General features: G+C 47.3%; 1 protein-coding gene across 6 annotated transcripts in view; it reads left to right on the top strand.

Annotated features, from left to right (window-relative positions):
* The window catches only part of MRVI1 (murine retrovirus integration site 1 homolog), a 118,990-nt gene that overhangs the window by 39,798 nt on the left and 67,071 nt on the right, over positions 1–12,121 (top strand). For 2 of the 6 annotated variants that reach the window (XM_011947644.1, XM_011947640.1), the window contains exon 2: positions 988–1,145. The exons of 1 other annotated variant lie outside the window; for it this stretch is intronic. In XM_011947644.1, coding sequence (XP_011803034.1) covers positions 988–1,145 — 158 coding nt within the window. Of the gene's footprint in view, positions 1–874; positions 1,146–12,121 lie in introns of those variants that run through there. 3 more of the 6 variants (XM_011947641.1, XM_011947643.1, XM_011947642.1) reach the window with 2 other exon arrangements.

Genomic DNA, 12,121 nt, shown 5'->3' with positions numbered 1-12,121 from the left:
TCATATCTTCACACTCCACCACTCAGAGCAGGAGAAAACATCTGGTCCTAGAACACTACTGGAAGCTGATGGATGTAGGCTGGGTCCATTGTCTGTCCCTGAGCCAGTCACTGTAGGAGGTGGATGAGATTATGCTGATTGCAGTCCCAATCAGCATTGGGACCCCAGTGGCCCCAGGCTGCTGCACCATGGGGAGGGGATAGCCTGGCTTCTGAGAGTCAATCTAAGGTTGCTGGGGGTGGGCACAGGGCACACGGAATTCACCCTGCCTGAGCCTCCACGTTTTAGCAGGGCTGGTGTAGGCCCCGTGAGGGCTGAACTCAAATGAGAGAGAGTGTGCTGGGGGTAAGAAGAGCATGAGGGGAGGTGTCAGGGAAGAAGTCAGGAAACAGCACCCCTTACTCCCCATCCACATGGCTGAGGAACACTGTGTGGTACAGCAGAAAGAGCCCCAGCCTCAAAATCAGGAAGATCTGGCTTCAAATTATTGGTTCTCTGTATGATTTGGGGCAAGTGACTTTCACTCTCTGCGGCAGTTCTCTCATTTGTAAAATGGGAATATTAATGCCTACATCAGAGGTCATCTTGAGGATTCAATTAGATCATGGTGATGCTCCTAGGACAAGGCCCGGCACCCAGTAGGTGCTCAGTAAGTGGTAAACAACTGCCAATCTGATCTCAATGGAGTATCTTCCTTTAGCTACAGCTTTGAGGAGTTTGAAGCACTTTTCTCCCTTCTGGGATAGCTGTGTTTACTGTAAAGACCAAATTAGATGCAAAATCTCTAAGGTCACCTCTGACTTTGTAAACAAAGCCAGAGAGCTGGAGGAAATGAAATTCCAAATGCCCTCGCCTAGCCTGGTTTGACCTCCGGTGTTGATGCAAACTCAAGCCGGCTCTCACTGTGGCTTGTGGCTCCGGGAAATGGAACCCAGCTTGGGACAGGGATGGGAATGGATTTGACTTGTCCTTTTGGCGTCTCCCCAGCCTGTGGAGCCCAGGCCTCTTGGAGCATCTTTGGGGCTGACACAGCGGAGGTTCCGGGCACACGTGGCCACTCCCAGCAGGAGGCTGCCATGCCCCACATTCCCGAGGACGAGGAGCCCCCCGGAGAGCCACAGGCAGCCCAGAGCCCTGCCGGCCAAGTAAGTGCCCCCTCTCTGCCCTCAGCTAGCCTGGCTGGGGGCCAAGCCAAGCACCCTGGGCTGAGGCCACAGCTCTTAGGCTGGCCAGAGGGTTTGCTGACAGCTCATGTAGGTTGCAGTGGGTACCTAGAGAAGGTATGTGGCTTCCATACTGAGGAATCAATTACTCTGAGTTGATTTGAATTGACCGAGGCCGCAAATATTCTGGATACAGAACCAACCATCTAGGCTGTGTCTGACTGAGGCCTCAGAAGTCAAACCATAAACCATGCAGGCTCCCTCTGAAACTGGGGAAAGACTTAGATGAGAACCATTAGCACTGAGAACCTCTTATGTCAGGGGAGTGGGCACGAGAAAAGGCCACTTAAAGTGAATCCACTTGAAATGGAGATCAAAATTGTATAGTAAATAGCAAAAAAGGTTTTCAGTGAAATTTTATAATAGAAAGGAAATGATGAAAGCAAGTTAATTTAAAGGGACATTGAGATTTTTATTGTACAAATGAGGCATTCAAAACAAGCTATTTTTAGCTATACAGATTACAAAATATAGGTTATGTACTAATTTTCAGATTGAAGAAAGAATAAAATGTTGATTTTGGTGTGGGTATATTTATTTATTATACCAGCAAAATGATCTGTTCACATAGTAACACGCTCTTCACATTTTACTTTACAGCACCTAATTAAGAGACTCTGTCTGTTTAATATAATACTTAAGGGCTTCATCCATTTTCCTAAGGATCTCTTTCAATCCCTCAATATTCAAATTATTCCCTTTTGAAGAACCTATTTGAGCATCATCCTCATTGTATTTTCTTCACTTTATTGATAAGCTCTCTCTGATCTCCTTGGTCAAAGACCTTGCATGTGAAATTCTCCATCACTGTCTTCTTTGACTTCATGAACTTTGCAGTTGATTTGCATTGAAATGGTATTGTCCTGTTATATCAAACAGTCGTCCAAACTGACTGAGCCAGTGGGATAGACACTTGTTCAGTGAGGGAAGAATCTGTAAGTGGAGCATTATTTTTACAAATGGGCAGATTCTTAGTGAATATTTTCATGTTATAATGGCATTTGTTTTCTGACACATTACGACTCTGGGAACTTAGATAGTAAATACTTACAAAAGAATGGCCCCTTGTAGCTCCATATCCCAAACTCATGGGATTAAGATGTTGCAGAACTTGGCAGCCTTAGGGGTGAGGGGATTTTCCTTCCCTTGAATGTCTAAGTGACAGTGGGCCAACCTCCTAGCCCTTCAGCCTCAGGCAGCCCAGCCCAGGGTTTTATCAAGTCCAGGCCCCCATTCTGGGAAATAGTGGGTCCTGCTGCTGGAGGGTGCCAAGTTCCAAAAGCTTGGGGATTAAGGAAAGGAGACAAGACACTCACAACTGTGTTCAAAGGCGACTGCTTCCAGACCCTCAGGCCGTGACTTTCTTGGCCTCTGTCTCCTTAGCATCCCTATTTCCTCACCCTGGACTCCTCTGAAAATGGCCATCCCTGGCCCCTTCTACTTCACTAACAATGGTAGTGCCCTTGAATCAGATTCTCAGGCAAAATCTAGCTCCTACATCCTGGGCAACTCCCCCAAACAGCTGCCCCAAGAATAAAAGCATTCCTGAAATATAAGATAATGAAAGACCAGCAAAGATGTACCTCTGCTGTCGGTGAAGACAGGCTTTTATATTGAGTTAAGTTCTTCCTGGTTACAAAGCTTTGTAATTAAAAGTTCTTTCAAAGTATATCCTCAGGAAACACAAAACAGACAACATAAACACCTGTCACTTAGACATTCAAGGGAAGGGCATCTCCCCACCCACAAGACTGCCAAGTTCTACAACATCTTGATCCCATGGGTTTGGGATATGGAGATCCAAAGGGCCATTCTTTTTAAAGTGTTTGTTATTTAAGTTCCCAGAGTTGTAATGTGTAAGAAAACAAATGTAATCATAACTTGAGAATATTCACTAAGAATCTACCCATTTTTAAAAATAATGTTCCCTCATGCATTCTTCCCTCATGGGTCCTTCTGCTGGGCCCCAATAATGCAGAAGCTATCAGTACCTGCAAACATTCTCTCTATAGTCTTGATTTCCCAAGAGCGCAGAGAGAATCATGGCACTTGAAGGGCCTTCAGAGACCATCTATTATTTAATAAGAGTCTGGTTCTGGCTCAGGGTCACAGGGAGACTGAACTTGTGGGGAACTGGAATTTGGAGCTCCCACTAGCCAATCAGGTATCCCTTACTCTCACCTTCGTGGCAGGCAGGCTCATGGAACCCTCCCCACATTGTGGCAACCTCTAGAAATTCATCATGCCAACCTAATGGCGCTGTACCTATGAGCGTTTTGAAACTATAATGGTTAGGAAGGCCAGTAGGAATTCAGGGGAGCCGGGAGCCGGGAGGCCCAGGTCCTATCAGGGAGGACACGTAGCACAGGATTTAAGAATATAAACTGTGCAGTCATACCAAGCTGGGCTTCAATCCTATCTCCTATACGTTCTGGTCAACAGACCTTGTCTTGGCCAAGAAACTTTGAGACCAAGTCTGTCAACTTTGCCGTGTTGCTGGTTTCTTATGTGTTACCCAGTACAAGAGTTAGTTGCTGCCTCCTGGACTCTGCCTGTTCAGCCCAGCCCTCAAGTGCCTTCTATAGCCTGAGGGACTATGAAGCTGGGGCAGTTTAGACTCCCCAACCAAAGTCCACATCAAACTCAACTTTCTTTTGCCCTCTTCCCTTACTGCCTTGCCCTGGGCATTTCAAAGCTTTTCAGAAGGCAACCAGGCATGGTGGGTAAAGTGCTTCTCCCACTATTGCACCCACCAGACAACCCACATTGGGTTTCACAGGTAGTCATGGCCTCGGGAGGGTCAGGCCTCAGGAGCTGGCCTGGAGCCTTCAGGGGGTTGGAACCTGAGTCCCTGGGAGCATCTGAGGCCAGGCAGCCAAGGAAGCGGGGTTGGCCAGGATGACTCGGCTGGAAGTCCCAATCCTGCCCGAATTCCCAGTCAGTGAAGCAGGCAAAGAACAGAGCATCCCTCTAAGTTTACAGCTCCCCGGGGTCCAGCCCTAGTTGTGATTCCTCAGGTCCCAGCCCCTATTTCCCATCACTGGCATGAGCACTAGCCGAGGCCTTCTCACACACAAACACAAAATCTGTAGGACTAGATCCTGTTTCTCTTTCTGCACGCACACACACATACACACACACAGACACATGCGCAGATACACATGCATGCACAGACAGACATACCCTTCAGTCCTTAATCAGAAGCTGCAATCAAATACCACACAAAAAAAGCCCTGCAACAATGTACTCCGCAAGGCTATGTCCTGAGTGGGGTTTTCTGCACTGGCCCTTGAACAGGGAGAGACTCAAAGGGAAGAGTTTGTAGCCAAGGGGCTCTAGCAGGAATAGACGCTGTCAGGACACAAATGTGGGACCTTGGGGGACCACAGAATGACAGACTGCCAGTGCTGGAAGAATCTCAGGTCACATCTAAGCTCTGCCCAGGCAGGCAAAGCTCTCTATAATGTGAACCCCACTCAGTCACCCTGGGAATTTTTTGAACACCAGATTCCTCAGCCATCTAAGACCTACTGAATTGGAATCTCTTGAGGTAGGTCTCAGGGATCTGTAGGAATATATCTTTTTATTTTTGAGATGGAGTCTTGCTCTGTTACCCAGGCTGGAGTGCAGTGGTATGATCTCAGCTCACTGCAACCTCCGTCTCCCAGGTTCAAATGATTCTCATGCCTCAGCCTCCCGAGTAACCAGGACTACAGGCCTGCACCACTATGCCTGGCTAATTTTTGTATTTTTAGTAGAGATGGGGTTTCACCATGTTGGCCAGGCTAGTCTCGAACTCCTGGCCTAAAGTGATCTGCCCACCTCGGCCTCCCAAAGTGCTGGGATTACAGGCATGTGCCACTGGGCCTGGTGTAGGAATCTGTAGGAATATTTCTATAATGAAAAGCTCACCACCTCCCAAGGAAGCCTGTGCACTGGTTGGCCAGCTCTGTCCTGGTCAAGCTGGAATCTGCCTCCCTCAAGACTCTCCCTTGGTTCTGCCCTCCATACAACCTATAGTGGGGTGAAATCCTACAGATGGAGGAAGGCAGTTCTAAGTCTTCCCAGAGTCTCTTTTTCTCTAGTTTCTTCAGTCTTTGCTCCCATGACAGTGTTCAAAGCCTTCCTAACCTCCGCTCAGGACACATACCAGCCCATCTCCCCCTCACTGTAGGGTCCGAGACCTGGCCCCAGGCTCCACATGCAATCTTACCTAGGCCTGGATGATTTCCTGGACTGTGACCAGCAGCCACAGTAGGAAGCTGACTCACCCGAACAGTGCAGCATCCGGGCACAAAGAGGCTAATGTTAACTGAAAGAGCCCAGTTTTCACTGGCTCTCGCTTCCACCTGAACAACTCCCATCCTCCTCCAAAGGGTTTTAGAAGCCCCCAGAGGCAGGTCAGTGTGAACTCATAAGCAGACTTCACCTCTTCATATCACCAGTTCTAGCACCCCAGCTACCACCTCCCCCTGCTCCCCTACCTCCATTGCACACAAAGCCACTTAATAATAATAGCTAACCCTGTGCCAGGTACTTGTCTTCCGTATTAACTCATTTAACCTATAATTAGCCTTATGGTAGGTATTATCATTCCCATTATATAGCTGAGGAAACTGAGGTACAGAGAAATTAACTACCTTCCTCCAAGGTCACATGGCTCATAAGTGGCAGGCCCAGGATCTGGGCCCGGGCAGCCTGACCCCAGAGCCCATGCTTAGGCCATACCCTGCACTGAGCACAGTTACTGCCCCTGGGTCCTCTGTGAGAGCTCTGGGGCCTGGGCCAACAGTACGTTGTCCTGTGTTCCCAAAGCCACTCACCTCAGAGGGGCCAACTTCAGAGCTCGCTGTCAGGGGAATGCCAAAGCATCACCAAACCCCTTCTGCCTGCCAGCCCCTTGGGAGCACAAGCTCGTGGGGCCAGCAACCAAAGCTGCATGTCACACGCCTATCTATGCCCTTTCCTCATTCTTCTTCAGCCAGGTAATCAAACAGCCCAACTTTAACCGGAGTGGGCTGTCTGATTGCTTGGCTGAAGAATGAGGAAGGGGCATGGACACATTGAGGAAGGGGAAGGGCACGTCGACTCCTAGAAACACAGTCCACCATGCTATTGCCTGGTTTAGGCCACATACTTGAGACACTCTGGGTCTCCCCGAGCATCTACATTGTGTTTCATTTGTTGATGCTCTAGGCAGACATGGATGCTCAGCCCTGTTACGTAGTAGCTCTTGTGACTTGAGGTCACTGCAGCACTCCACTGATGAGTGGCATCCACGCCCCTCCCCTCCCCTAACTTTTAAGTAACGAGATGAGATTGGAGTGTGCTCCGGAGAAGCAGTCCTGTTTGTGTGGCCCTGATAGGAAGGGATCTGCTTGCGGAGCGCCTAGAACCTCTGGCCATGGAGCTGCTAGCCTTCCTCTTCTTTTGGCTCAGAAATGGGGACTGACATAAGTGCCACCATAAGAAATCTGGGGTTGGGTAGATAATTGGCTGGCTAGATGATTAAATGACTGCATTAAAGGGCAGAAGACATGGAGGGAGGACTAATGTTAGGAAGGGAGGGAGGAAGGGAGGATAGTAGATATCCTCTCCTTGGAATAAAGTTACTCTCATTGGAATAGAGCTAACACATATTGTGTGCTTTTCCACACTCCCAAAGTCTGTTGGCATGAGAGTAAAAACAGTGAGCAAGGTTGTAGGAGGCCTTTCCTGACTTACACCCTCTGTCAGTGGGCTGGGCTCAGCGTCAACCCATCTGTCCTTTTAGAAGAGGAGGATGACCAAGCAGCCGGGAGTTCCAGAAGGTACAGGAAAGGCTCATAGGAATGTGAGGTAGAAGCAGCATGGCAGAGCAGGAAGAACTTAGGCTTCACATCCTTGACTGCTACCTTGGATAAGTGATTCACCTTGCCCCAGTTTCCTCATCTAGAAACTAAGAGTTATAGGAATAGCCACTAACAACAGCTGACCTTTACGGAGAACTCACTATGTGTCAGGCACCATATTAGGCTTGTTTTATATGTTACATTATCTCACCTAATTCTGACAATACTCCTGGGAATACTATTAGTATTCCCACTAACAGATAAAGAATTTAAACACAGAAGAGTAATATGCAGTGGGTAACATAGCTAAGGAAGTGACTGAGGCTAAATTCAAACCCAGTCAGCTAGACTTTAATTACCAGAATAGTATATATAAAGTGGTGAGCAAAGTACTTAGCTTACAAGAGGTGCTCCGTCCCTATAGCACAAAATGGTTTGCAAAAAGTTTCCACATGTGTCATTGAAAGTGCAAAACCACTGTGAGGTAGACAGAGCAGAGAGAGTCACCCCCATGAAAGCGTGAATTTAGAGAAGTTAGGTATCTCATCCAGATGAAGGGAAGGAAACTAACACACAGGTTCATAGTGTTTTCTAGGCATTTAACCTTCAGAACACACTCCTACATGGTAGTGATGACTACATACATTTCACAGATCAGGATACTAAGGCTTGGAAAGGTTAAGCCAGTTGTTGAAAATCACATAGTAAGGAAATAGCAAGGCCTGATTCTACTGTCTCATGGTTGTAAGCTGAGGAAATAGGCTATAATTAATTGTTTTCTTATTTCTATTCCAAAAATACCCCCATTATATGCAATAGAGCTTGAGCACAGAGGCAAGGGATGACTATTCACTTACACATGATAGGCACTCAATAAATATGGAATTGAGGAAATGAAGTACATTTACTCAGTCAATGTTTATTGAATTTTGCTCAATAAATGTTTATTGAGCATTAACTAACTGAAGTCCTGCTCTCAGGAAGCTCACTTCCTGGTAGATTTACTACCAAATGCCAGTTCTGTCGGATCCAATTTGCTCTTGTGTTCTCCCACGGCCTTCTCCCATCAGGACCTGGAGAAGCCTTGTTCTGTGCTGTCCATGGGAATATCTAGAGTTTAGCCATATACTTTACTGCTGAAGGCAGATTGCCAACTTCTCTATCCATTTGACTCCTTTTGGCTGTTCAAGCCCTGTCCTCACTGGCCAACAGAGAGGTTCTGCCTATACCTCCCTGGAAACTCATTGGGAACCGTGTGCTCCCCCACTGGGGAAAAGGCATATGACCCAAAGGACCAATTATCTGTCAGGAATGAGATGAAGAGGAAACAGACAAAGCATGTAAAACACCTGGAACCTAGTAAGGACTGTGTAGAGTAGGCATCCCCTTGCCCCCCAACTTTCCCAGTGAGAACCCTCATACAGTGCCTCCCATGTGCCAGGCACTGCTCTAGGCACTTTACACATAACAACTCACAACAACTCCAAGACACAGGCATGATTGTTATCCCACTTTATAGATGAGAAAACGGAGGCAGGTAAGGGCACTGTAATCACCAGAAACCAGGAAGTACTTGGATGCTTCCATTGAGGATTCTGAATTCATCTTCTGAGTTCATTTCCACTTACCACATCCTGTGCAAGAACAGCCTCAATTAAGGCCTTCAATAAAATAAAATAAATTATCAGTAAAATATTAGTATCTGGTATACAAAATAATGGTAGCAAATACTGGGCACCTGGTATGTGGTCTAATCCCTCCACGGTAGATATTATTATCTCTATCTTATAAATGAAGAAATGGAGTCTCTGAGAGTTTATGTAATTGTCAAAGATCACCTAGCTGTGCTGTGGTCAAATGGAGATTCCAACTCAAGTTTCCTGCTGATGTCATCCTGCCAGGTTGTCCTTCCTTTCCTGGCCCTGGCAAGGACACCAGAGGCCCCAGGCATGGGAAGCAGGTGCTTGATGCCCCATCCTTACAAAAAAGAGCTCAAGAGGACAGTTCCACTAGACTGGCCTCTAGTGGTTCTGGTCACAGGGTAAGAGCTGTGAGAATTTAGCTGTGGAAGTGCCTAAAACAAGGCAGAAAGTGTTTTAGAAATGTTGACGGTTACGGATAGTCAGAAATGCATGTTACAATTATTTTCCCTTAGTTCCTGTTGTAAGCAAATGAAACAGATTGCTGTTGTTTGTTTTTCTGTCTCCCCACATCAGGCTATGTGTGAGCTACTTGGGGGCCACAGACTGTGCCTTTCACATGTGTATCTCCACCCATAAGCATAGGCTCCAGCATGCGGTGGGAGCTCAGGGAAGGAGGGAGGGAGGGAGGGAGGGAGGGAGGGATGGGTAGAAAGGTGGATGAATGCTTAATTGTGTTGTGATAGGTTGGGTAGATAATTGGCTGGCTAGATGATTAAATGACTGTGTTAAAAAGCAGAATAAATGGAGGGTGGAGTGGTGTTAGGAAGGGAGGAAGGAAGGGAGGATAGAAGATATGACGGATGAACGATTAGCTGAGTTACTCTCCTTGGAATAAAGCTAACACACATTGCGTGCTTTTCCACACTCCCCGAGTCTGTTGGCATGAGAGTAAAAACAGTGATCAACAAGGCAGTTGTTCTTTATCCCTGACTTCTAGAAATAAATGAACAATGGCAGGAAAGTGGATCCACCAGAGGCAGGTCAGGCCCTTGGTGCAAGGGAGGACACCGCAGAGCCTTCGGGGAGCCAGAGAACTGGCCCTCTGTGCTTGGCAGAGAGGAGTCCCATGTCCAGCAGACCTCAGCAGTCACTTCTGCTCTCTCCTGTGCCCCTAGGACTTGCCGCTGGGATAATAATTTTCTTTCAAGTCCCCAGAGATTATTATTTTTTTTTTTTTGAGATGGAGTCTCACTCTGTCGCCCAGGTTGGAGTGCAGTGGTGTGATCTCGGCTCACTGTAAGCTCCACCTCCCGGGTTTACACCATTCTCCCACCTCAGCCTCCTGAGTAGCTGGGAATACAGTTGACCACCACCATGCCCGGCTAATTTTGTTTTTGTATTTTTAGTAGAGACAAGGTTTCACCGTGTTAGCCAGGATGGTCTTGATCTCCTGACCTTGTGATCCACCCACCTTGGCCTCCCAGAGTGCTGGGATTACAGGCGTGAACCACCACACCCGGCCCAGAGAGTCCTTTTATCCTGTTGTAAGAGCACTGGCTGCTTTTGCTGCTGGATCTCCTGTCTACCAAGGCAGTCCCTGTTTGCCCTCCAGGCTATAAGACAGGGATCTGGGGATACAGTCTCACAGTGCCCACCCACCACCAGCACCTTCACTGTCATTATTATTGCTTTCTCTCATTTAATACTTAAAACAAGCCTAGAGAATAGTGATTATTAGCTCTATATAATGTTTAAGACCATGAAAGAGAAGTTTAGTAACTAGTAACTTGCCCAAGGTCACCCAGGTGGGATTCTGGTCTGGGCCTACCCAACTTCTTCACTAGCCCACGTTGCCTCCCAGCAGGTCCTCCTCTCCTGGGCTATCTGCCAGTGCCCATCTACAGGATCTAAACCCCCAATGCCTGCCTGTGCTGGAGTGGGCTGGAGCTGGGGCTGGAGCTATTCCTTAGTTTCCTAGTCCGAGCCTAGCTGTGTGACTCTGGGGAAAGGAAACTAATATTCCCATCTATGACACTGGCCTATATTTATCCCTGTGCCCAAGCGGTTAGGAAAACTATTGTGCATTCCTGAGAATTTACGAGTGAAATAAACATTTAAATGTTTCTATAAGATTTATTTAAGGAGAACAAAATGTGGCCTGCTGGCTTATTAGAGGGTGAGCTTCTGGGAGATGACCTAGACCTCAGTGCTTGGCTGATTCCAGGGAAGGGAAATGGACCCCCGGGGAGACTGGGCCCATGGATGAGTGAGAAGGGCAGCGAACCAACGGCATCCTCTGCCCCTGCTGTCCCTTTCTCCAGCTGTGTGTTCAGCCTCGTGCTGGTTTGAAGGCTTCCTGGAGGAAGAGGTACCTTCTGCGAAGGAGAGTGCAGCTTGGAAGAATAAGAGTGTCAGAGGCCAGCAGGGCACCAGGAACCAGGGGAGGTGAGACCAAAGACTGGGGATGCAGCTGTAAGAGCAGCATGGTGTCATGGGAAGGACACAGTCTGTGTTCAGTCACTTCCACTATTTATAAGTGGCACAGCCCTGGACAAGTCAATTTTTGCATTGATAAAGTGGAGATCAAAATAGAAAAGCAGAAGAGAAAAAAGAAAGATATCAATCTTCTACTCCATGCTCGTGGCCTTCACTTTCATCTTCTCATTTCCTCTTCACAATTCTGTGAGTTCCAGAGGTATTATCACCCCCAATTTATAGATGGTGTCCTGAGGTTTACTCACTGAGTTTCTGGGAGGATTTGGTGAGAAAACACAAGGAAGATCTGGGACAGGGCCCACCATACAGTGGACCTGAGTAACTGCCACTTCCCTCTAGCCACGTTTGTTTCTGTGCTTCCATGTCTGTAACCCAGGAAGGGCATTGATTGGTTTGAGAAGCAGAGGGTGAGAGAGGGAGTGGAGCCGGGTGAAGGTGGCCTTAGAGGTGGGTCCTTCATCACTTGGGCTTATGTGGTCAGAAGCCACAGGAGAGATGCTGGGCCCTCCCAATTTAACTCCAAATGGTTGATGAGACCCAGAACTAAGAGTAACAATCTTCTCAAAACCAAATGCCAAAGTCATTAATTCAATCCCAAAGGGAATAATAAGGGAACATAACATCTAATGCTTAGTGAGCATTTGCTCAGTGCTAGGTGCCCTTCCACAGGCTTGCCATCTAGGGTTACCAGATTTGGCAAATGAAAATATGATTATATGCTGTACATGGTGGCTCACACCTGCAGTCCCAGCTACTCAGGTGAGAGGATCACCTGAGCCCAGAAATTTGAGACCAGCCTGGGCACATAGCTAAATTCAGGGGAGAGAGAGAGAGAGAGAGAGATAATACAGTTATGTCCATGGAATATTTGAGACACACTTATACTAAAAAGTTATTTGTTGTACATTTGAAATTCAAATATAACAGG

This window comes from Colobus angolensis, unplaced genomic scaffold, assembly GCF_000951035.1.
Source record: "Colobus angolensis palliatus isolate OR3802 unplaced genomic scaffold, Cang.pa_1.0 Scaffold269, whole genome shotgun sequence".
NCBI lineage: Eukaryota > Metazoa > Chordata > Mammalia > Primates > Cercopithecidae > Colobus > Colobus angolensis.
Note: the sequence above shows the minus strand (reverse complement) of the source record. Positions and strands in the feature narration are given on the sequence as shown.